We start from the raw sequence: 25,436 nt of genomic DNA on the forward strand, positions 1-25,436 counted from the left end.
TAATCTGTACCATTTACACCCTAGGGGGGTTACACTCTGTACATTCTTGTTTTTGCCGTGTACGTTTTTTTTTAACAAGCGCTAAATAGGAAATCGCTCGCAAGGAAACGACCTGCTTCCGGCTGAAAGGCCAGCTTTGTTCCCTCACAGCCGGGCGACATCAGGCCTAATGGGCTGCCAGCCCAACGGTAGCCGCCGAACGGTTTTCTGACTGTCGGTTCCCAGAAAGGCCCTTACACTAACCAGTTTTCTTGCGCGCCCCGTTTGCTCGTGCTTTCCGTCCCCTCTTTCTCCCCCTTCCTCCGCCCCACCCCGGACCCTCGCCGCCTCCAGCTTCTTCCAATCCCCCCCTTTCCGTCTAGGGTTTTGCTTCCTCCCCCAGAAAAATCGAGGCCGAGCCCCTAATCCCCGAGCGCGCCCCGCCTCGCCGACCGGTCGCCGGAGATGTCCCGCACGCTGGTGCAGCCGGTGGGGCAGAAGCGGCTGACCAACGTGGCCGTGGTGCGGCTGCGCAAGGGCGGCCAGCGGTTCGAGATCGCCTGCTTCCCCAACAAGGTGGTCAACTGGCGCGACCGCGTCGAGAAGGACCTCGACGAGGTGCTCCAGTCCCACAACGTCTACTCCAACGTCTCCAAGGGCGTCCTCGCCAAGTCCAAGGACCTCATCAGGATCTTCGGCACCGACGACCTCGTCGAAATCTGCCTCGAGGTCCTCTTCCCCCCTTCTCCTACTCCTGCCGTGGATTGGATTGGATGGATGCTGCTAATTTCGTGCTGATTCCCGACTCGATTGCTTATTATTGCTGTGCTCTGTCAGATTTTGGAGAAAGGGGAGCTACAGGTGTCTGGCAAGGAGAGGGAGGCGCAGCTGTCCGCGCAGTTCAGGGACATCGCCACCATCGTCATGGAGAAGACTATCGATTCTGAGACCCGGCGCCCCTACACCATGAACATGATCGAGCGCCTCATGCACGACATACACTTTGCGGTCGATCCAAACGTTACCTCCAAGGAACAGGTAGCTGCCTACCATCTGCTCTGGATATGCTGCCCTTAGTATGTTTTTTCCTTTTTTCAATCCAATGGAGGATTACGATTTGTTTAGCATCCGTCACTTGCATTCATCACCTGCAGTGCATTTTCTGTAAAGAAATGTTGCTTTAGGCCAAATTATTGTACACGTTACAAATAGCCGACCTTCTGATTCCTGTATTACCGGAGTATTGCCAAGTTGCCATGCTAGCTTAGAATAGTTTGCCTGAAGTGATGATATCTTACTGCAAGCAATCTAATTATCTGCATTGGTCCCAATTGGAAGAAATTGAGTATTGATGTCATTACAAGTCCTTGCCAGGACAGCAACTAAAGTCGCAAGTGCGTGCATATGAATAATCATTCTGGAGATAGTCACTCATATTCCATACTATAGAGGCTATTCTGTTTGTTATGCACCTGTGATTGTGTATCAGTTTTGTTGAATCTGTCTTTGTTTTTCTTTTCAACCAATGTTCATTGTTTGGGCTACCCTGTATTGTGTCTATGTTGCGTTTGGACAAAAACGCTTGAGTGTGGCACAGTTAGTTCAAATTCTTTCAGAAGCGAATGCTTTGGAATATTCCATTTAGCAGCCACTGCTTCAGATCCTGCTCCTCTGCAATTTCTGGCCCCATATTCAGGGTGTGCCATAGTTAACCTTTTTTTCGGTAGAGTCACTCGGTGCCAATACCTTGCACTGACACAATGTGATAAAAATACTGAAGGAATTAGGAATTCTCTGTGACAGTACTGATGGTGCCTGTGTTTATGCTTTTACCTTAGTTATTATTACTTGCACTCTGGACAATGTGACAGAGGTAGTAATATACTAATATTGTTATAGTTACATCTGTGTAGACTTGTTATCTACTCCCGTTTCCTCTTTTTATTCGTATTTTCATTGATATTTCAGGCACTGAGAGTCATTAAGAAGCTAATTGAGAACCCTAAATGCTCGATAAAGCGTGCACCATTGACAGTGAGGTTCATTGCACCTAAGTCCAATCTTTCTGGCCTTATGGAGAAGCTTGATGGGTGGAATGCAATTGTTCTTTCAAAGGATGAATCTGCTGATCAGTCTTCCATTGTAAGTCTTTTAGATTATCTTTTCCTAGCCATTACTGTGTTGCCTGATTATGATTTTCTATCATGTGAGTACCCCTAGAACTTGTGTTTCCTAAGTTATTATAGGATGATATGTACTCAGTCTGGTCTCCCCCAGAAATGCTATACAGCTGGTGAATGGTTTATGCTACTTACTTAGTGAGAGTTCGACTGTATTACTGAGAAGCTTGCCCGCTGTCCCCTTTTGTACCGTTCAGTCACAATGATGTCAACATTCAAGTCTACTAAGACACTGATGCAATTATTGTCCAAATTCATGATATCTTCATGTAATGTTTCACCCTATTAGTTGGTGTACTATACTTAACTCGGAATGACACATTTGCAGGTATGTGAGATTGAACCATCTGTTCTGCACTCGTGTGAAGAGAAACTGAAGGACGTGCAAGGGAGGGTGGAAGTACTCTCGGTGTCGGCACACAAAGAAGGTGGCTCTTCTACAGACCAATATGACAATGTCGCGGACAATGTGGAGAAGGCACAGCCTGTCCCTGCGAAGGAGTCTGGTGCTGTTGCTCAGCTAAGTGAGACCATGCAGAAACAGAGCCTTTCAAGTGAAGTGGACAGCCAGGGTCAGGCACCAGGCAAGCCGCAGAAAAGATGCAGAGAATGTGACGTATTCATGGAGGACAAGCTGTACAGAGACCACTGCAAGTCCGGGTGGCACAAGCACAACTACACACGCCACAAGAATGGGCTTCCTCCGCTCAGCCAAGAGGAGTGCTTGATGGAAATGGAGATGGCAGAGTCCCAGAGGGGCCTGAAGGACTACGATTTCTGAGGTGGGTTTTGTCTAGCACTCCCTCTCACCGCTCCTTCGAGGCCGATAAACGGCACGCGCAAGGCATGAATTTTGCAGTCTTGTTGTTTCCGAGGACATAGTCATCGTTTGGTAAATGCTAGTATGAAGTGGGGAACGAGTTTTGCGATACGCTAGCAAGTTTATAAAATGTAATCGGGTTACATTGTGTGAATGTGAACTGTGAAGGTAGCAGAACCTGGCTCATGTGTAGTTGGCTGAGTGAACTCGTGGCAGTACTGATGTTTGCGGCATGAACTGTAACGTGATGATATATGGTACGGTCTTGAGTATGCGCCTGTTATGGATGTGAACCAACTTAATGCAACATATGTATATCGATTTTGCAACTTGATGTTTCTCTGGTACTGATATTATAAATTCTGGGGTTGTTGTACGTTTGCTGTTGGCCTGCTGTAGGTGAAAACAAAAGGCAGATACATCCGGTATCAGTCAGGCGTGCAAGCTGATGACATATCGCGCTAGGAAAGAGGATCACATCCACTAATCAGAAGCAAAGTAGAGAGAGAGTAGGACGTGAAAGAGAGCAGCGATGTCATGTACGCTGACGATGAGAAACACTGCGGGCTTTCCTTTCCTTGAGCAAGCGGAGAAAGGGCAGACAACCTTGTGTCTTGCGGTGGCATCAGTTGGCCTGGTCGTTTGCCCCGGTGGCAAGCTAAGCACAGATACCAAAACTAAGCGGCAAGAAAGGCAGAAGAGCATCAGTTCACCCTCGAGCCCATGGCACAGCACACTAGTGCTACGATGCAAGTGACCGGGACGCTTCCTCGAGAAAGCAAAAAGAGTTGGCTCAACAGCGAGCAGGATCATCGTCGCCACGCCACTACACCTCACTCACATCTACATACATGGATCATCGATCTGTCCTTTTTCCTCTTTCTGCCGCCGGCTTTTCCACTGCTTTCTTTCTTTCTTATCGATGGCCGCTCCTCCGATCCACGCTTCCTCTTCTCTCCAGTGGCCCAGCCTCAGCTATAATATAGCAAGCGCCTCCTCTTCGGCCTCCTCGAGCGGTGCAGTAGACAATACTGGTGTCAGGCTACCGGTGTCAGTCAGTCCGAGTGTCCGACTGTCCAGAGTACAGGGCAGAGGAAGCAACCGACAGTGGAGATCATGGCTCGCAACTGCAGAATCAGCAGCTTGCCGCCGCCGTCGCTGCTCTTCTTCCTGCTCATCATGCTCTCTACCACCACTCACTGCGGTAAGCTCACTCCATCCAGTGAACCAAGATACTATAACAGTCGTCATTTAAAAAAAATCCTTTCTCGTTTCTTCTGTTCTGCGTTTGAGTGGAGTGGAGTGGAGTGAAAACAGTGTGGAGTCTCACAGTGACCAGCTCTCGCTAATCTGTCTGTTAACCTGCATTGTGCTAACTAATTGGAGTCCTTTGTGTTGGTGGAGCAGAGGCGAGAGCTCTAAAGCAGGGCAAGAAGAACTCGCTGATGAACGTGCTCTTCAAGCTCAACTTCGCCAGAGCGGTGGAGCCGACGCAAGCGCAACTACCCCCTCCCTCGTCGCTCGACGCCAGCGCTGGCAGCGACGCCGCGAGCGCGAGCCTCGCCGCCGTCGATGCCCCGTTCTGCGTCAACCCTCCCGACGCTCCTCCCTCGTCGTCCACGCCTCCATTCACCTCCACGGCGCCCTCCTCCACCACCCCGTCCGTCCCCGACCAGCTGCCGCCCATCACCCCCGTCCCGCCGTCATTCGAGCCCAGCCCGCCGGCCGGCGGCGGTGGCGCCACCCCGGGCTCAAGTCCGGGTCTGGGCACGCCCACGCCGATCAACCCGCCGCAGTTCGCCCCGAGCCCGCCTGGGACGGCGCCGCCCAGCCCGATCGTCGTTGTGCCGAACCCGCCCGACGAATTCGGCCCAGGCTCGGGCGGCGGAGGACCAGGAGGAGGACAGGGAGGAGGCGTAGGAGGAGGAGGCGGTGGTGGAGGAGAAGGAGGAGGCGGAGGCGCAGGAGGAGGTGGTGGTGGAGGAGGAGAAGGAGGCGGTGGCGGAGGCGGAGGCGTAGGAGGAGGCGGTGGAGGAGAAGGAGGAGGCGGCGGGGGCGGCGGTTTCATGCCGCCGATCATCTACCCTCCGCCGCTGGCCCCTCCGATGGCGCCGGGGTCCGGGCAGGCGCTGTGGTGCGTGGCGAAGCCGACGGTGCCGGACCCGATCCTCCAGGAGGCCATGGACTACGCGTGCGGCTCCGGCGCCGAGTGCCGGTCCATCCAGCCGTCCGGCGCCTGCTCCCAGCCGGACACCGTGCTCGCCCACGCCTCCTACGCCTTCAACAGCTACTGGCAGATGACCCGGGCCAACGGCGGCACCTGCGACTTCGGCGGCACCGCCACCATCGTCACCAGCGACCCAAGTAAGGCCTCAAACCTCGAGTAAGCTTCGCGTGTCAATGCATTAAGCAGCTCCATCCACCCTCCCACCCATGAACCATCATCCATGCACGCATGAATACTCATGATCGATCTTGATTTTCTGTCTGTCATGATCTCTGCAGGCTATGACAGTTGCGCGTTCAACCTTGTATGAGGGGTCTGATTGAGGGTACGCAGAGGCTGCAGATCGATGAGCCAATTTTCAGCTATCATGAGGAGGATCTTTTCTGTTCCATTTGTTTCGAGGCCACACAGCACCGAAGGCTTAGTAAGGAGTAGCTGAGATTAGTGTGATTTTGATTCTGGCAAGACTGCTGATACCGTGTAAAGGCGATTCCTTGACATGTGCATTATACTAGTACGTAGCTTCTTGGGCAAGAAGATGCTTAATCGTGCCCCTCTTGTAACTTTAAACCTTCTTGACCAAATTAGTTTAGTTTATTTAAGCCAGCCATATATGCCTAACTTGGTGTTCACGCTAACCCAGTTAGTAGCACTAGGAAAGTTGGATTCTGTCCGATCACGTACGAGCTCGACTCTTTGTTCCACACTTGATCCAACTAAGCATCTCCAGATAAACATAGTACCCCCTCCGTAAAGAAAATATAAGAGCGTTTAGATCACTAAAGTAGTCGTCTAAACACGGGACTCTTATATTTCTTTACAGATGTAGTACGTGATAACTAGGACTGAGAAGGATATAGACACAAGAACCCAGTGAAAGAGCTCTATATTGACGGGACAAAATGCAGGAAATGCACTTTAGCTAGCTACCGGAGCACTGACAAAGCACAAACAGCCAAGAACACGATGCAGCAGAGCTTATCAACTCTAAGTGATAGCAGAATAAACAGACCTGCTATCTTTTACAGAACATGCGGCCAACACAATACTTGCATCAAGATGTATAAATGCACCATCTGCAAGTGCAATGCCGAGACAGCTACAAGGTTTTACAGCAGATACGAAGCTTAATTCACATAAACTACGTCAAAAATCAAATAAGTAGTGGTATTTGTTTCTGCTACGCCACATACACGGAGTGTATATCTACCGCCGGCTGTATCCGTCCCATCAGCCTTTTCTTTTTCTTTTTTCAAGCGAGCACCTGCCTGGAAATCCTTAATTTTTCTGATTGCATGGCCAGCGATGGGTTTCTGATCTGGGGTTTTAGTGGCTCGCTGATAACTGCATTCACCGCGCTCACCATTTCGTTCGGCGAGCTAAACCCATCGGTCTGGGAGTAGAACAAGTGAACTGTCTTGCACATCTTCCAGAACAGCTCCTTGCACGGCCTAGGAACAGCAGTGTCTTCCCTGAGAACCAGCTTTAGCAAGTCTTTTCTACATGACGCTATGGACTTCCGTATCGTTTCTTTAGCCGTTTCAATGGACAAAGAACCACCATTGTGGAGAACAAGTAGTGAAACATAATCCAGGTTTCCCTCCATGCTCTCCCTCTGTTACAAATAGATAAAAAAACTGTCAGAGCAACCAAATTACAGCTTACAGGTCTAAACTACATGACAACAGTGATGAGTAATTACTACTCTATATTATGATTATATAACAACAGGATACACAACTACTAGTTCAATTCTAGCTTCTGGGAGCAAACATCAGCATGTCTTCTACCATCGTTTTGAACTCTTAAGAAATATCGTACAAGCATTTAGGTGTGTGTTTTACAATAATAAATTATTGACATGATCATGAAGGACTGTAAATCTTGATTTTTGTTAGAATTTGTAGTCGTCGAGGATTGCGATGGTGTCTCTATCTCACCACATATCTGTTTACTGTTTGTTCGGACAACCATCACGATACTTGTTTATATTAAGATGAAAGGAATTTGCCTGTTGTGGTATGTGAAGCATATAACTGAAGAACATATGTTTATGACATATGCGAATGTGATGTGCGTCGATAGGAAGTTTAGCATAAAAGGGGGCCCAAATACCTCAAGGCCTTGGATATCATTGAGAAGACGACCGCAAGTGCTCATTAGCCTAAATAACTCATTGTATTCTTGATCATTGACTACGCAGTCCGAGATCTTTTCCCCGATAAAATACAATGATGTGAGCACAGTGGGCCCCAGTGTGAATGAAACAACTGCATTTGACATGTATTGCTCAATTGTTGGCACATATTGCCTCATCCGCCATTCTGCCTCAGACATCATAGACCTCAACAGCTGAAGCCACTGCAGATAGATTCAACATGTCAACACTGAACACAGAAAATTTGAGAATCAGGCGAACACAATGAAACTCACTAATTCTATCAGGTGCTTTTGCACATCACGGTTTTGTACTGCAGAAGCCACTGCTGCAAGTTGATTCACTGTAGTATAGATAGCACAAAATAATATCTTCACTTGCTCAGAGTAGAACTCATCTTTGGAGTGCTCATCCCACCTAAGACAAACATTAGCAAATAAGGGATCATAACTTGTTAGCAATGTGCCAGACACCAACTCTACTTACAAAATGAAGGACCAAGGTGGTTACTTCTCAACTAATGCTATGAGGTTTTCATGTTCTTCTTGTGATCCTCCAACATCGAAGAAATCATCAACAACAGTTGTGAGCACTCCATTTTTTGACCATGACATGCGAGCATCAGACAGTTCAGGAGGAAATATGGTAGCAGCAGCAGCGAGATAACAATATGACAGCTTCTGACGTGCAAACTGTAGCTGGTCCAACCGGTTCTCTTTCGCCCAACTGTTGCCACAAAATTTGTAAGTTTTCTAAGAAAGAAAGTTAATAAGGCAAGAGTTCATAAATGTTAGATCACCTTTCAAGATGCAGGAGTTCATACTGGTAAATAGATTGAGAAAAATCGAAATCTTGAATAGCCAAAGCCAGAAAATCTTGGTTGACGCAACATGGCCTGTTTCAGCAAAATGTCTAGCATTGGTGTAACATCTTTATTTATATAATATATGATTCACGGACCATTATTTTCGGGAATTGATACTCTTACAACTGTTCTATCTTTAGCATCTGAGAACCACACACATTAAAGTGTTCAATGTTCCTCTTGTGGTCTAGACGTTCCATTGTGGCATAAAAGGGAAATTTGAGAGCATACTCCACCTGAAATTACAAAAAACAAAAAGGAAACTTAACAACCAACAAAAGCTAGGACCAGTTCACTTTCTGAGATTTAAATTCCATTTAAGCACCTCTTGAAAGTGTGGCGTTGTTTGCACCCAGTCGGAGAACAACTTTTCTGTCAATAAACTGGCTGACCAGTCGCCTATGTTATCTAGAATACATTCATTTTCTGAGACACTGACCTCCGAAGCCTTGTATAGTTCCAATATAGATTTTGTATCATTTAAATATCCCTGAAGTGAGTTGTGGAAAGTGGTTTCATCAACATGATACAGATCATCTGCGTTATATTGAAATTAGGTAGTTAATTAGATATACAAAAAAGAAAAGTATAAAATTAGTACGACGGGAAATTCCTGCCCAAGGAAATACCTGAGGAAACATCATATCCATTCATCCGCAAAAGACGAAATGCCATTGCACATGCTGCTACATCTAACATGATTTCCTCATCTTTCTGTAACCAGAAACTGCAATGTGGATACAATCAAGTTCACAAGCTACGAATGATAAATATTAAAACTTTATTCGTGATCGTTACCTGTATGCCACATCCAGGATGCTCTTTATCTCACTAGAAAAATACTGAGATATCCCGATTTTTTCAAGAGAATCTACCATTGAAAGCTGATGGTATATATGTGTTGGATAAACTGTTGGTACTGCACAAGTCTATTTCGTTAGGTAATTAGCCACAATCTAAGCCGTTACAAATTCCTAACAAAGAAAGGCACATAGACACACCTGAACTACCAAATTTGCTTACAAGTAATTTTACATACTGCAGGGCTTTGTCATCAAAATTGTGGATTAATGCAGCAGCAGTTGTCGAAGGAGAGTTGAACAACGATCCATTCTTCCTTTGGAACTTCATAACTTGATTCCAGTCCAGCAGGTTTCCTAGACCTTCAGCGAAATAAGCCATATATGCTTTCCTCCCATCAGATTTATCCCCAATAAGTCTGCATTAAATTCATGTATAATATAAGGATTTTAAAAATATCACTCACAACTAGTACATGTCATAGTCAACTTCGGACTGCCAATTTCAGCTAGGATAAGACATACGAATGACACGTGTCCCCCTTTCCCTTCAAGTAATGGTTCTTAGAAATCTTTCAGAAAATAAAAGTACTTACAAAAAATTTCAACTTCTACAAGCAGAAAGATAAGGAAATAAAGCAGACGGAAAATTTCCATCATGTATGATGTAACCACTCCCAACAACCTTACTTTTAGAAATTAGCTATCCCTGAAGTGTAAACAGGATCAGAAAGGAAACACACCATAATTTTCATGCCAGATTTGTCAAACCTTTTCAGTTCCACCTCCCGGAGGTGAAGAATCCTATCAACATCAATTTGTCCAACCGGAAATTCCAATCCCATCTCAATCCCAAGGCTAAGCATACCCGAAAATGTGATATTGAAGCCTATAGGAGTAGCACTCTGTTCATCTGTAGCAGCCGATAAATTTCTTCCAATGAAATGTAGTCCTGACAGTTACCATTTTCATCACATCAAGGCCATTGGTCTGGTAAAAATTAAAAATACAAGACAATAAAGTGTTAGTTCATCTTTGCTTAATACCTCTCCTGATAAGCTCCCCGCCAACATTCCACCTCTTAAGTGCCAACACACAAGCCAATGTGGATGAGAGGACATCTTTGTTGATGGAGGAGTCCATTTGGATGAGACCCCAAGATCCATTGCTCTGCTGGTTTTGTAGGATCCACTCAACACACTGCGGGAAGCATGGAACTTGAGGAGAGCCCGGCAAGGGCACCATAGCCACCCACGCGGTGTCGTAGGAAGATGGCAACAACTCAGGTTCCAGGAGCTGCTTCCTTATTCTAGCCTTCCGTTCCTGATTTAATTGAGACAAGAATCATGTGACAAGACCCTCAAACATCTATCTGAAACAAGGATCGGTAGTGATGGACATACTACATACCATGTTTTGCAGGTTTGTATTTTCTCCAGCAGATCCCCTCTCTGGATTTTCTGTTTCTACATAGGAGATGTGTACTTCACCTATCAATTGACACATCTCAATTTTTTTATAAAGGAATGCTTGAGGAAATTGGGACATCACTAGTGTTCTTTTTTTAACCAGGGACATTACCCATGTAAATACCACAGACAGTGATACTCTCACTCTCAGACATAAAAATATGACATTAAACCAACACTAAGAAATTGTATGAAGTGTATTTTCATAGATGTTCAGAGTTGTACTAATTACCGTGGAATTAAGTTGATGAGCCATACAATGAAGCTATGGGAGAGAGTCATTGAGCACCGCTTAAGAAGAATGACAAGCGTGACCAAAAATCAGTTTGGTTTCATGCCTGGGAGGTCGACCATGGAAGCCATTTTCTTGGTACGACAACTTATGGAGAGATATAGGGAGCAAAAGAGGGACTTGCATATGGTGTTTATTGACTTGGAGAAGGCCTATGATAAGATACCGCAGAATGTCATGTGGTGGGCCTTGGAGAAACACAAAGTCCCAGCAAAGTACATTACCCTCATCAAGGACATGTACGATAATGTTGTGACAAGTGTTCGAACAAGTGATGTCGACACCGATGACTTCCCGATTAAGATAGGACTACATCAGGGGTCAGCTTTGAGCCCTTATCTTTTTGCATTGGTGATGGATGAGGTCACTACAAGGAGATATCCCATGGTGTATGCTCTTTGCAGATGATTCGGTGCTAGTTGACGATAGTCGGACGGGGGTAAATAGGAAGTTAGAGTTATGGAGACAAACCTTGGAATCGAAAGGGTTTAGGCTTAGTAGAACTAAAACCGAGTACATGATGTGCGGTTTCAGTACTACTAGGTGTGAGGAGGAGGAGGTTAGCCTTGATGGTCGGGTGGTACCTCGGAAGGACACCTTTCGATATTTGGGGTCAATGTTGCAGGAGGATGGGGGTATTGATAAAGATGTGAACCATCGAATCAAAGCCGGATGGATGAAGTGGCGCCAAGCTTCTGGCATTCTCTGTGACAAGAGAGTGCCACAAAAGCTAAAAGGCAAGTTCTACAGGACGGCGGTTCGACCCGCAATGTTGTATGGCGCGGAGTGTTGGCCGACTAAAAGGCGACATGTTCAACAGTTAGGTGTGGCGGAGATGCGTATGTTGAGATGGATGTGTGGCCACACGAGGAAGGATCGAGTCCGGAATGATGATATACGAGATAGAGTTGGGGTAGCACCAATTGAGGAGAAGCTTGTCCAACATCGTCTGAGATGGTTTGGGCATATTCAGCGCAGGCCTCCAGAAGCTCCAGTGCATAGCGGACGGCTAAAGCGTGCGGAGAATGTCAAGAGAGGGCGGGTAGACCGAATTTGACATGGGAGGAGTCCGTTAAGAGAGACCTGAAGGATTGGAGTATCACCAAAGAGCTAGCTATGGACAGGGGTGCGTGCTTCCATGTGCCAGAGCCATGAGTTGGTTGCGAGATCTTATGGGTTTCACCTCTAGCCTACCCCAACTTGTTTGGGACTAAAGGCTGTTGTTGTTGTTGTTGTTGTTGTTTGTATTTTCATAGATGTGCAGCTAACTGAGGTTAATTAGTTGGATGTTAAGTTGTATGATTAGACTTGCCTCTCTCTTCATGGAGAACAGGATGAAGGAAAGCTACAGCTACTCGATCTTCCCCTAAAATATGCTCAAGCTATCCTAATGCCACCACTGCAGCTACTTCCTTGAAGCATATGCTGGCCGTGGCCGCCTGCCGCGGGTCTGACCCCATGGTGTCATGCCGCCGCCTCCAGAGTCTAGACCACCGGTCGCATGCTACCACAAGAGCTAACCATGGTCGTCGCATTGAGGGGGGAGGGCGAGGGATCGGTACCAGTTGTTGCGGTGGGGAGTGGACGGCGAGGACATTTGGCAGTGGACGTTTCAGAGGCGGCGATGATGGCTCCGAGGTCTACGGAGGAGAGAGTGAATGGAGATCATAGATACCCCCCCCCCCCCCCCCCCGCAGCCCCCGCGTCGCCCGCTCGGCTAGGGTTTCCGCCTAGCGCCGCCACCCCTCACCTCCTTCCCCCCTCGTCGCCACCCGAGGTAGCTGCCGGCAAGCCTGCGCGGTCGCCGGTGACGGTGGCGGTGAGTCCCTGCTAGCTCCGTCCCTGGCCGAGGACTCCGGATCTGGGGCGACGGCCCTTCTTGGCGCGTCGGCGGCGCCCTCCCGGCTGGCGGCATCCATGGGAGATCCTGGCCGGCGCTCTCGACCACGCGGGTGATGTGACGACGGCGGGCGATGGTGTTGGAAATATGCCCTAGAGGCAATAATAAATGGTTATTATTATATTTCTTTGTTCATGATAATAGTCTATTATTCATGCTATAATTGTATTGTCCGGAAATCGTAATACATGTGTGAATACATAGACCACAACGTGTCCCTAGTAAGCCTCTAGTTGACTAGCTCGTTGATCAACAGATAGTCATGGTTTCCTGACTATGGAGATTGGATGTCATTGATAACGGGAAAACATCATTAGGAGAATGATGTGATGGACAAGACCCAATCCTAAGCTTAGCATAAAAGATCGTGTAGTTTCGTTTGCTAGAGCTTTTCCAATGTCAAGTATCTTTTCCTTAGACCATGAGATCGGGCAACTCCCGGATACCGTAGGAGTGCTTTGGGTGTGCCAAACGTCACAACGTAACTGGGTGACTATAAAGGTGCACTACGGGTATCTCCGAAAGTGTCTGTTGGGTTGGCACGGATCGAGACTGGGATTTGTCACTCCGTGTGACGGAGAGGTATCTCTAGGTCCACTCGGTAATGCATCATCATAATGAGCTCAATGTGACTAAGGCGTTAGTCACGGGATCATGCATTGCGGTACGAGTAAAGAGACTTGCCGGTAACGAGATTGAACAAGGTATTGGGATACCGACGATCGAATCTCGGGCAAGTAACATACCGATTGACAAAGGGAATTGCATACGGATTGATTGAATCCTCGACACCGTGGTTCATCCGATGAGATCATCGTGGAACATGTGGGAGCCAACATGGGTATCCAGATCCCGCTGTTGGTTATTGACCGGAGAGGCGTCTTGGTCATGTCTGCATGTCTCCCGAACCCGTAGGGTCTACACACTTAAGGTTCAGTGACGCTAGGGTTGTAGAGATATATGTATGCGGAAACCCGAAAGTTGTTCGGAGTCCCGGATGAGATCCCGGACGTCACGAGAGGTTCCGGAATGGTCCGGAGGTGAAGAATTATATATAGGAAGTCCAGTTTCGGCCACCGGGAAAGTTTCGGGGGTTACCGGTATTGTACCGGGACCACCGGAAGGGTCCCGGGGGTCCACCGGGTGGGGCCACCTATCCCGGAGGGCCCCGTGGGCTGAAAGTGGAAGGGAACTAGCCCTTAGTGGGCTGGGGCGCCCCCCTTGGGCCTCCCCCCATGCGCCTAAGGTTGGGAACCCTAGGGGGGGAGTTCCCCCTTGCCTTGGGGGGCAAGGCAACCCCTTCCCTCCCTTGTGGCCGCCGCCCCCCCATGAGATCTCATCTCTAGGGCCGGCGCCCCCCAGGGGGCCTATATAAAGGGGGGGGGAGGGAGGGCAGCAACCTACAGCCTTGGGCGCCTCCCTCCTCCCCTGCAACACCTCTCTCTCTCTCTCTCTCTCTCTCTCTCTCTCTCTCTCTCTCTCTCGCAGAAGCTTAGCGAAGCCCTGCCGAGACCCGCTACATCCACCACCACGCCGTCGTGCTGCTGGATCTCCATCAACCTCTCCTTCCCCCTTGCTGGATCAAGAAGGAGGAGACGTCGCTGCACCGTACGTGTGTTGAACGCGGAGGTGCCGTCCGTTCGGCACTCGGTCATCGGTGATTTGGATCACGGCGAGTACGACTCCGTCATCCACGTTCATTGGAACGCTTCCGCTCGCGATCTACAAGGGTATGTAGATGCACTCCCTTCCCCTCGTTGCTAGTACACTCCATAGATGCATCTTGGTGAGCGTAGGAAAATTTTAAAATTATGCTACGATACCCAACAGTGGCATCATGAGCCAGGCCTATGCGTAGTTACTATGCACGAGTAGAACACAAAGCAGTTGTGGGCGTTGAGTTTGCCAATTCTTCTTGCCGCTACTAGTCGTTTCTTGTTTCGGCGGCATTGTAGGATGAAGCGGCCCGGACCGACCTTACACGTATGCTTACGTGAGACAGGTTCCACCGACTGACATGCACTAGTTGCATAAGGTGGCTAGCGGGTGTCTGTCTCTCCTACTTTAGTCGGAACGGATTCGATGAAAAGGGTCCTTATGAAGGGTAAATAGAAATTGGCAAATCACGTTGTGGTCATACGTAGGTAAGAAAACGTTCTTGCTAGAAACCTACAAACCACGTAAATACTTGCAACAACAATTAGAGGACGTCTAACTTGTTTTTGCAACAAGTGCTATGTGATGTGATATGGCCAGAAGATGTGATGAATGATATATGTGATGTATGAGATTGATCATATTCTTGTAATAGGAATCACGACTTGCATGTCGATGAGTATGACAACCGGCAGGAGCCATAGGAGTTGTCTTTATTATTTTGCATGACCTGCGTGTCGTTGAATAACGCCATGTAAATTACTTTACTTTGTTGCTAAACGCGTTAGCCATAGAAGTAGAAGTAATCGTTGGCGTGACGACTTCATGAAGACACAATGATGGAGATCATGGTGATGGAGATCATGGTGTCATGCCGGTGACGAAGATGATCATGGTGCCCCGAAGATGGAGATCAAAGGAGCATGATGACATTGGCCATATCATGTCACTATTTGATTGCATGTGATGTTTATCATGTTTTTGCATCTTATTTGCTTAGAACGACGGTAGTAAGTAAGATGATCCCTTATAATAATTTCAAGAAAGTGTTCACCCTAACTGTGCACCGTTGCGAAGGTTCGTTGTTTCGAAGCACCACGTGATGATCGGGTGTGATAGATCCTAACGTTCGAATACAACGGGTGTTGACGAGCCTAGCATGTACAGACATGGCCTCGGAACACATGCAATACACTTAGGTTGACTTGACGAGCCTAGCATGTATAGACATGGCCTCGGAACACGGAGGACCGAAAGGTCGAGCATGAGTCGTATAGAAGATACGATCAACATGGAGATGTTCACCGATCTTGACTAGTCCGTCTCACGTGATGATCGGACATGGCCTAGTTAAAGTCGGATCATGTTTCACTTAGATGACTAGAGGGATGTCTATCTGAGTGGGAGTTCATTAAAAATTTGATTAGATGAACTTAATTATCAGGAACTTAGTCTAAAATCTTTACACTATGTATTCTAGATCAAATGGCCCATGTTGTCCTCAATTTCAACGCGTTCCTAGAGAAAACCAAGCTGAAAGATGATGGCAGCAACTATACGGACTGGGTCCGGAACCTGAGGATCATCCTCATAGCAGCCAAGAAAGATTATGTCTTAGAAGCACCGCTAGGTGAAGCACCAATCCCTGAGAACCAAGACGTTATGAACGCTTGGCAGCAGCGTGCTGATGATTACTCCCTCGTTCAGTGCGGCATGCTTTACAGCTTAGAACCGGGTCTCCAAAAGCGTTTTGAGAAACATGGAGCATATGAGATGTTCGAGGAGCTGAAACTGGTTTTTCAAGCTCATGCCCGGGTCGAGAGATATGAAGTCTCCGACAAGTTCTTCAGCTGTAAAATGGAGGAGAACAGTTCTGTTAGTGAGCACATACTCAGAATGTCTGGGTTGCACGACCGCTTGTCTCGGTTGGGAGTTAATCTCCCGGATGACGCGGTCGTTGACAGAATCCTCCAGTCGCTTCCACCAAGCTACAAGAGCTTTGTGATGAACTTCAATATGCAAGGGATGGAAAAGACCATTCCTGAGGTATATTCAATGCTGAAATCAGCTGAGGTAGAGATCAGAAAAGAACATCAAGTGTTGATGGTGAATAAAACCACTAAGTTCAAGAAGGGCAAGCGTAAGAAGAACTTCAAGAAGGACGGCAAGGGAGTTGCCGCGCCCGGTGAGCCAGTTACCGGGAAGAAGTCAAAGAATGGACCCAAGCCCAAGACTGAGTGCTTTTATTGCAAGGGAAGTGGTCACTGGAAGCGGAACTGCCCTAAATATTTAGCGGACAAGAAGAAGGCCGGCAACACCCAAGGTATATGTGATATACAAGTAATTGATGTGTACCTTACCAGTACTCGTAGTAGCTCCTGGGTATTTGATACCGGTGCGGTTGCTCATATTTGTAACTCAAAGCAGGAACTACGGAATAAACGGAGACGGGCAAAGGACGAGGTGACGATGCGCGTCGGGAATGGTTCCAAGGTCGATGTGATCGCCGTTGGCACGCTACCTCTGCATCTACCCACGGGATTAGTTTTAAACCTCAATAAATGTTATTTAGTGCCAGCTTTGAGCATGAACATTGTATCTGGATCTCGTTTAATTCGAGATGGCTACTCATTTAAATCTGAGAATAATGGTTGTTCTATTTATTTGAGAGATATGTTTTATGGTCATGCCCCGCTGGTCAATGGTTTATTTTTGATGAATCTCGAACGTGATGTTACCATGTTCATAGTGTGAATACCAAAAGATGTAAAGTTGATAATGATAGTCCCACATACTTGTGGCACTGCCGCCTTGGTCACATTGGTGTCAAGCGCATGAAGAAGCTCCATGCAGATGGACTTTTGGATTCTCTTGATTACGAATCATTTGACACGTGCGAACCATGCCTCATGGGTAAGATGGCCAAGACTCCGTTCTCCGGAACAATGGAGCGAGCAACCGACTTATTGGAAATCATACATACCGATGTGTGTGGTCCAATGAGTGTTGAGGCTCGCGGAGGATATCGTTATGTTCTCACTCTCACTGATGATTTAAGTAGATATGGGTATGTCTACCTAATGAAACACAAGTCTGAAACCTTTGAAAAGTTCAAGGAATTTCAGAGTGAGGTTGAGAATCAACGTGACAGGAGAATAAAATTCCTACGATCAGATCGTGGTGGAGAATATTTAAGTCACGAGTTTGGTGCACACTTAAGGAAATGTGGAATAGTTTCACAACTCACGCCGCCTAGAACACCTCTGAGAAATGGTGTGTCCGAACGTCGTAATCGCACTCTATTGGATATGGTGCGATCTATGATGTCTCTTACCGATTTACCACTCTCATTTTGGGGTTATGCTTTAGAGACTGCCGCATTCACTTTAAATAGGGCTCCGTCGAAATCCGTTGAGATGACACCGTATGAATTATGGTTTGGAAAGAAACCTAAGCTGTCGTTTCTAAAAGCTTGGGGATGCGATGCTTATGTCAAGAAACTTCAACCTGAAAAGCTCGAACCCAAGTCGGAAAAATGCGTCTTCATAGGATACCCTAAGGAAACTATTGGGTATACCTTCTACCTCAGATCCGAGGGCAAGATCTTCGTTGCCAAGAACGGGTCCTTTCTAGAGAAGGAGTTTCTCTCGAAAGAATTGAGTGGGAGGAAAGTGGAACTTGATGAGGTGAAAGTCACCCCTTCCGAACCGGAAAGTAGCGCAGCGCGGGAAAATGTTCCTGTGGTGCCTACACCGACTGGGGAGGAAGTTAATGATGATGATCATGAAGCTTCGGATCAAGTTACTGAACTTCGTAGGTCCACAAGGACACGTTCCGCACCAGAGTGGTACGGCAACCCTGTCCTGGAAATCATGTTGTTAGACAACGGTGAACCTTCGAACTATGAAGAAGCGATGGCGGGCCCGGATTCCGACAAATGGCTAGAAGCCATGAAATCCGAGATAGAATCCATGTATGAAAACAAAGTATGGACTTTGACTGACTTGCCCGTTGAGCGGCGAGCCATAGAAAACAAATGGATCTTTCAGAAGAAGACGGACGCGGATGGTAATGTGACCATCTACAAAGCTCGACTTGTCGCTAAGGGTTATCGACAAGTTCAAGGGGTTGACTACGATGAGACTTTCTCACCCGTAGCGAAGCTGAAGTCTGTCCGAATCATGTTAGCAATTGCCGCATACTATGATTATGAGATATGGCAGATGGACGTCAAAACGGCATTCCTTAATGGCTTCCTTAAGGAAGAGTTGTATATGATGCAGCCGGAAGGTTTTGTCGATCCTAAGAATGCTAACAAAGTATGCAAGCTCCAGCGCTCAATCTATGGGCTGGTGCAAGCATCTCGGAGTTGGAACATTCGCTTTGATGAGATGATCAAAGCGTTTGGGTTTACACAGACTTATGGAGAAGCCCGTGTTTACAAGAAAGTGAGTGGGAGCTCTGTAGCATTTCTCATATTATATGTGGATGACATACTATTGATGGGAAATGATATAGAATTCTTGGAAAGTATAAAGGCCTATTTGAATAAGTGTTTTTCAATGAAGGACCTTGGAGAAGCTGCTTATATATTAGGCATCAAGATCTATAGAGATAGATCAAGACGCCTCATTGGTCTTTCACAGAGTACATACCTTGACAAGATATTGAAGAAGTTCAGTATGGATCAGTCCAAGAAGGGGTTCTTGCCTGTATTGCAAGGTGTGCAATTGAGCACGGCTCAATGCCCGACCACGACAGAAGATATAGAAAAGATGAGTGTCATCCCCTATGCCTCGGCCATAGGGTCTATTATGTATGCCATGCTGTGTACCAGACCTGATGTAAACCTTGCCGTAAGTTTGGTAGGAAGGTACCAAAGTAATCCCGGCATGGAACACTGGACAGCAGTCAAGAATATCCTGAAGTACCTGAAGAGGACTAAGGATATGTTTCTCGTTTATGGAGGTGACGAAGAGCTCGTCGTAAAGGGTTACGTCGACGCTAGCTTCGACACAGATCTGGATGACTCAAAGTCACAAACCGGATACGTGTATATTTTGAATGGAGGAGCAGTAAGCTGGTGCAGTTGCAAGCAAAGCGTCGTGGCGGGATCTACATGTGAAGCGGAGTACATGGCAGCCTCGGAGGCAGCACAGGAAGCAGTCTGGATGAAGGAGTTCATTACCGACCTAGGGGTGATTCCCAATGCGTCGGGCCCGATGACTCTCTTCTGTGACAACACTGGAGCTATTGCCCTTGCGAAGGAGCCCAGGTTTCACAGGAAGACCAGGCATATCAAGCGTCGCTTCAACTCCATTCGTGAAAGTGTTCAAAATGGAGACATAGATATTTGTAAAGTACATACGGACCTGAATGTAGCAGATCCGTTGACTAAACCTCTCCCTAGGGCAAAACATGATCAACACCAGGACGCAATGGGTGTTCGATTCATCACAATGTAACTAGATTATTGACTCTAGTGCAAGTGGGAGACTGTTGGAAATATGCCCTAGAGGCAATAATAAATGGTTATTATTATATTTCTTTGTTCATGATAATAGTCTATTATTCATGCTATAATTGTATTGTCCGGAAATCGTAATACATGTGTGAATACATAGACCACAACGTGTCCCTAGTAAGCCTCTAGTTGACTATCTCGTTGATCAACAGATAGTCATGGTTTCCTGACTATGGACATTGGATGTCATTGATAACGGGATCACATCATTAGGAGAATGATGTGATGGACAAGACCCAATCCTAAGCTTAGCATAAAAGATCGTGTAGTTTCGTTTGCTAGAGATTTTCCAATGTCAAGTATCTTTTCCTTAGACCATGAGATCGTGCAACTCCCGGATACCGTAGGAGTGCTTTGGGTGTGCCAAACGTCACAACGTAACTGGGTGACTATAAAGGTGCACTACGGGTATCTCCGAAAGTGTCTGTTGGGTTGGCACGGATCGAGACTGGGATTTGTCACTCCGTGTGACGGAGAGGTATCTCTGGGCCCACTCGGTAATGCATCATCATAATGAGCTCAATGTGACTAAGGCGTTAGTCACGGGATCATGCATTGCGGTACGAGTAAAGAGACTTGCCGGTAACGAGATTGAACAAGGTATTGGGATACCGACGATCGAATCTTGGGCAAGTAACATACCGATTGACAAAGGGAATTGCATACGGATTGATTGAATCCTCGACACCGTGGTTCATCCGATGAGATCATCGTGGAACATGTGGGAGCCAACATGGGTATCCAGATCCCGCTGTTGGTTATTGACCGGAGAGGCGTCTCGGTCATGTCTGCATGTCTCCCGAACCCGTAGGGTCTACACACTTAAGGTTCGGTGACGCTAGGGTTGTAGAGATATATGTATGCGGAAACCCAAAAGTTGTTCGGAGTCCCGGATGAGATCCCGGACGTCACGAGAGGTTCCGGAATGGTCCGGAGGTGAAGAATTATATATAGGAAGTCCAGTTTCGGCCACCGAGAAAGTTTCGGGGGTTACCGGTATTGTACCGGGACCACCGGGTGGGGCCACCTATCCCGGAGGGCCCCGTGGGCTGAAAGTGGAAGGGAACCCGCCCTTAGTGGGCTGGGGCGCCCCCCTTGGGCCTCCCCCCATGCGCCTAAGGTTGGGAACCCTAGGGGGGGGGGAGTTCCCCCTTGCCTTGGGGGGCAAGGCAACCCCTTCCCCCCCTTGTGGCCGCCGCCCCCCCATGAGATCTCATCTCTAGGGCCGGCGCCCCCCCAGGGGGCCTATATAAAGGGGGGGAGGGAGGGCAGCAACCTACAGCCTTGGGCGCCTCCCTCCTCCCCTGCAACACCTCTCTCTCTCTCTCTCTCTCTCTCTCTCTCTCGCAGAAGCTTAGCGAAGCCCTGCCGAGACCCGCTACATCCACCACCACGCCGTCGTGCTGCTGGATCTCCATCAACCTCTCCTTCCCCCTTGCTGGATCAAGAAGGAGGAGACGTCGCTGCACCGTACGTGTGTTGAACGCGGAGGTGCCGTCCGTTCGGCACTCGGTCATCGGTGATTTGGATCACGGCGAGTACGACTCCGTCATCCACGTTCATTGGAACGCTTCCGCTCGCGATCTACAAGGGTATGTAGATGCACTCCCTTCCCCTCGTTGCTAGTACACTCCATAGATGCATCTTGGTGAGCGTAGGAAAATTTTAAAATTATGCTACGATTCCCAACAGATGGCTGCGGCATGGAGATCCCCCTCCTTTTCAGATCTGAGGTTCGACTCCCCTCCCCTTCAGCTCCCTCAACCTCGCCGTTTTCAGCAGCTTCGGTCGCCGGAATGGTCTGGATGGGTGCCCGGTGGTGCGGTTTTGGGACCGTGGGAAACCATCGGTCGGCTGGTCCGGCCCGGCGGCAGCGACGCCCTTCCTCCTTGGAGGTGCAGCCGAGGTCCCACCCCTATCCAACCCCGTTCCCCTCCCGGGTGAAAGCCCAAAATCCTTCTTGGATTGGGCGGTGACGGCGCGCTGCGCGTCGTGTCCTCCTTGGAGGTGCCGCCTGGGGAGCGTGCGTTCGGGTGAGGGCGGCAAAGGTGGAGTTTTGGGCGGCTCTGTTTATCAGGTGGCAGGGGTTTGGTCGGGTTCGCAGGGAAGTCTGTCCCCGCTCCCCTCAAGGGTGGTGCTCCTCGACGGTGGCGTGTTTGGCTCAGCTCCGGCGGTACGGCGTCTGCGATCCGGCGGTAGGGGATAGGGTTCCTCTTCCCGGCAGTAGCAACACGTCCCTGGCCGTGGACGCCCGGTGTTTTCTCTTCAGCGGCCGACAACTCTTGCTCCTCGCCGTTCTCCGGCCTCTCCTGATGTCCTTGCTGCTCGTTCTTCAGTGGCTGCTCCCGGTGGCTTTCCCGCTGTTTTTCAGGTGTCCTAGGTTGCGTCGGTGTGTCAGATAAGGTGTGCTCATGTCCTAGAAGGTTGTGCTCTGTGCCTGTTCCAGGACTCGAGGTCGGCATCTCTCCTGCTCTAGGGTGAGCGTCTCTCATGTCCGTCGGCGGCGCCTTTCGATCCAAGGCGAGAGGGTAGGGTCCCTCTACGGTGAGAGCGAAGGAAGATGCTTGGATTCCTCCAACCTTGGACTCAGTCATGTCCACAACTCCACTCTATTTCTGCAGGTCCTCGTCGTGCTCATGCTGTTGGAAATATGCCCTAGAGGCAATAATAAATGGAATATTTCTTTGTTCATGGTAATTGTCTATTGTTCATGCTATAATTGTATTGTCCGGAAATCGTAGTACATGTGTGAATACATAGACCACAACGTGTCCCTAGTAAGCCTCTAGTTGACTAGCTCGTTGATCAACAGATAGTCATGGTTTCCTGACTATGGACATTGGATGTCATTGATAACGGGATCACATCATTAGGAGAATGATGTGATGGACAAGACCCAATCCTAAGCATACCATAAAAGATCGTGTAGTTTCGTTTGCTAGAGCTTTTCCAATGTCAAGTATCTTTTCCATAGACCATGAGATCGTGCAACTCCCGGATACCGTAGGAGTGCTTTGGGTGTGCCAAACGTCACAACGTAACTGGGTGACTATAAAGGTGCATTACGGGTATCTCCGAAAGTGTCTGTTGGGTTGGCATGGATCGAGACTGGGATTTGTCACTCCGTGTGACGGAGAGGTATCTCTGGGCCCACTCGGTAATGCATCATCATAATGAGCTCAATGTGACTAAGGCGTTAGTCACGGGATCATGCATTGCGGTACGAGTAAAGAGACTTGCCGGTAACGAGATTGAACAAGGTATTGGGATACCGACGATCGAATCTCGGGCAAGTAACATACCGATTGACAAAGGGAATTGCATACGGATTGATTGAATCCTCGACACCGTGGTTCATCCGATGAGATCATCGTGGAACATGTGGGAGCCAACATGGGTATCCAGATCCCGCTGTTGGTTATTGACCGGAGAGGCGTCTCGGTCATGTCTGCATGTCTCCCGAACCCGTAGGGTCTACACACTTAAGGTCCGGTGACGCTAGGGTTGTAGAGATACATGTATGCGGAAACCCAAAAGTTGTTCGGAGTCCCGGATGAGATCCCGGACGTCACGAGAGGTTCCGGAATGGTCCGGAGGTGAAGAATTATATATAGGAAGTCCAGTTTCGGCCACCGGGAAAGTTTCGGGGGTTACCGGTATTGTACCGGGACCACCGGAAGGGTCCCGGGGGTCCACCGGGTGGGGCCACCTATCCCGGAGGGCCCCGTGGGCTGAAAGTGGAAGGGAACCAGCCCTAGTGGGCTGGGGCGCCCCCCTTGGGCCTCCCCCCATGCGCCTAGGGTTGGGAACCCTAGGGGGGGGAGTTCCCCCTTGCCTTGGGGGGCAAGGCACCCCTTCCCCCCCACTTGGCCGTCGCCCCCCCCTTTGGATCTGATCTCCAGGGCTGGCGCCCCCCAGGGGGCCTATATAAAGGTGGGGGAGGGAGGGCAGCAGAGAACAGCCTTTGGCGCCTCCCTCCTCCCCTGCAACACCTCTCTCTCTCTCGCAGAAGCTCGGCGAAGCCCTGCCGGAGACCCGCTACATCCACCACCACGCCGTCGTGCTGTTGGATCTCCATCAACCTCTCCTCCCCCCTTGCTGGATCAAGAAGGAGGAGACGTCGCTGCACCGTACGTGTGTTGAACGCGGAGGTGCCGTCCGTTCGGCACTCGGTCATCGGTGATTTGGATCACGGCGAGTACGACTCCGTCATCCACGTTCATTGGAACGCTTCCGCTCGCGATCTACAAGGGTATGTAGATGCACTCCCTTCCCCTCGTTGCTAGTACACTCCATAGATGCATCTTGGTGAGCGTAGGAAAATTTTAAATTATGCTACGATTCCGAACAGTGGCATCATGAGCCAGGTCTATGCGTAGTTACTATGCACGAGTAGAACACAAAGCAGTTGTGGGCGTTGAGTTTGCCAATTCTTCTTGCCGCTACTAGTCGTTTCTTGTTTCGGCGGCATTGTAGGATGAAGCGGCCCGGACCGACCTTACACGTACGCTTACGTGAGACAGGTTCCACCGACTGACATGCACTAGTTGCATAAGGTGGCTAGCGGGTGTCTGTCTCTCCTACTTTAGTCGGAACGGATTCGATGAAAAGGGTCCTTATGAAGGGTAAATAGAAATTGGCAAATCACGTTGTGGTCATACGTAGGTAAGAAAACGTTCTTGCTAGAAACCTACAAACCACGTAAAAACTTGCAACAACAATTAGAGGACGTCTAACTTGTTTTTGCAGCAAGTGCTATGTGATGTGATATGGCCAGAAGATGTGATGAATGATATATGTGATGTATGAGATTGATCATATTCTTGTAATAGGAATCACGACTTGCATGTCGATGAGTATGACAACCGGCAGGAGCCATAGGAGTTGTCTTTATTATTTTGCATGACCTGCGTGTCATTGAATAACGCCATGTAAATTACTTTACTTTGTTGCTAAACGCGTTAGCCATAGAAGTAGAAGTAATCGTTGGCGTGACGACTTCATGAAGACACAATGATGGAGATCATGATGATGGAGATCATGGTGTCATGCCGGTGACGAAGATGATCATGGTGCCCCGAAGATGGAGATCAAAGGAGCATAATGATATTGGCCATATCCTGTCACTATTTGATTGCATGTGATGTTTATCATGTTTTTGCATCTTATTTGCTTAGAACGACGGTAGTAAGTAAGATGATCCCTTATAATAATTTCAAGAAGGTGTTCACCCTAACTGTGCACCGTTGCGAAGGTTCGTTGTTTCGAAGCACCACGTGATGATCGGGTGTGATAGATTCTAACGTTCGAATACAACGGGTGTTGACGAGCCTATCATGTACATACATGGCCTCGGAACACACGCAATACACTTAGGTTGACTTGACGAGCCTAGCATGTACAGACATGGCCTCGGAACACAGAGGACTGAAAGGTCGACCATGAGTCGTATAGAAGATACGATCAACATGGAGATGTTTACCGATCTTGACTAGTCCGTCTCACGTGATGATCGGACACGGCCTAGTTAAACTCGGATCATGTTTCACTTAGATGACGAGAGGGA

At 48.4% G+C, this 25,436-nt stretch overlaps 3 protein-coding genes across 3 annotated transcripts; 2 read left to right on the top strand and 1 right to left on the bottom strand.

Moving 5' to 3' along the window:
* Positions 1–235: 235 nt before the first annotated feature.
* On the top strand, positions 236–3,308 carry LOC109780597 (uncharacterized). Its single transcript, XM_020339178.4, has 4 exons — positions 236–708; positions 817–1,017; positions 1,948–2,121; positions 2,488–3,308. Exons 1-4 carry the CDS (start codon positions 445–447, stop codon positions 2,938–2,940), a joined length of 1,092 nt encoding a protein of 363 aa, XP_020194767.1. The 5' UTR covers positions 236–444; the 3' UTR covers positions 2,941–3,308.
* A 594-nt stretch (positions 3,309–3,902) lies between these two features.
* On the top strand, positions 3,903–5,740 carry LOC109780588 (uncharacterized). The gene is made up of 3 exons (XM_040399625.3): positions 3,903–4,183; positions 4,387–5,343; positions 5,485–5,740. Exons 1-3 carry the CDS (start codon positions 4,096–4,098, stop codon positions 5,514–5,516), a joined length of 1,077 nt encoding a protein of 358 aa, XP_040255559.1. The 5' UTR covers positions 3,903–4,095; the 3' UTR covers positions 5,517–5,740.
* Positions 5,741–5,969: 229 nt separating this feature from the next.
* Positions 5,970–22,332, bottom strand: LOC109780574 (ent-kaur-16-ene synthase, chloroplastic-like). The gene is made up of 13 exons (XM_020339154.3): positions 22,048–22,332; positions 10,076–10,352; positions 9,801–9,981; positions 9,231–9,448; positions 9,028–9,148; positions 8,859–8,956; positions 8,555–8,766; positions 8,353–8,465; positions 8,164–8,259; positions 7,875–8,090; positions 7,640–7,781; positions 7,322–7,567; positions 5,970–6,821 (listed from the first exon to the last, which is right to left on the bottom strand). Exons 1-13 carry the CDS (start codon positions 22,330–22,332, stop codon positions 6,459–6,461), a joined length of 2,568 nt encoding a protein of 855 aa, XP_020194743.3. The 3' UTR covers positions 5,970–6,458.
* Between the last annotated feature and the right edge of the window lie 3,104 nt (positions 22,333–25,436).

This window comes from Aegilops tauschii, chromosome 2 (assembly GCF_002575655.3).
Source record: "Aegilops tauschii subsp. strangulata cultivar AL8/78 chromosome 2, Aet v6.0, whole genome shotgun sequence".
In the NCBI taxonomy this organism is placed as follows: domain Eukaryota; kingdom Viridiplantae; phylum Streptophyta; class Magnoliopsida; order Poales; family Poaceae; genus Aegilops; species Aegilops tauschii.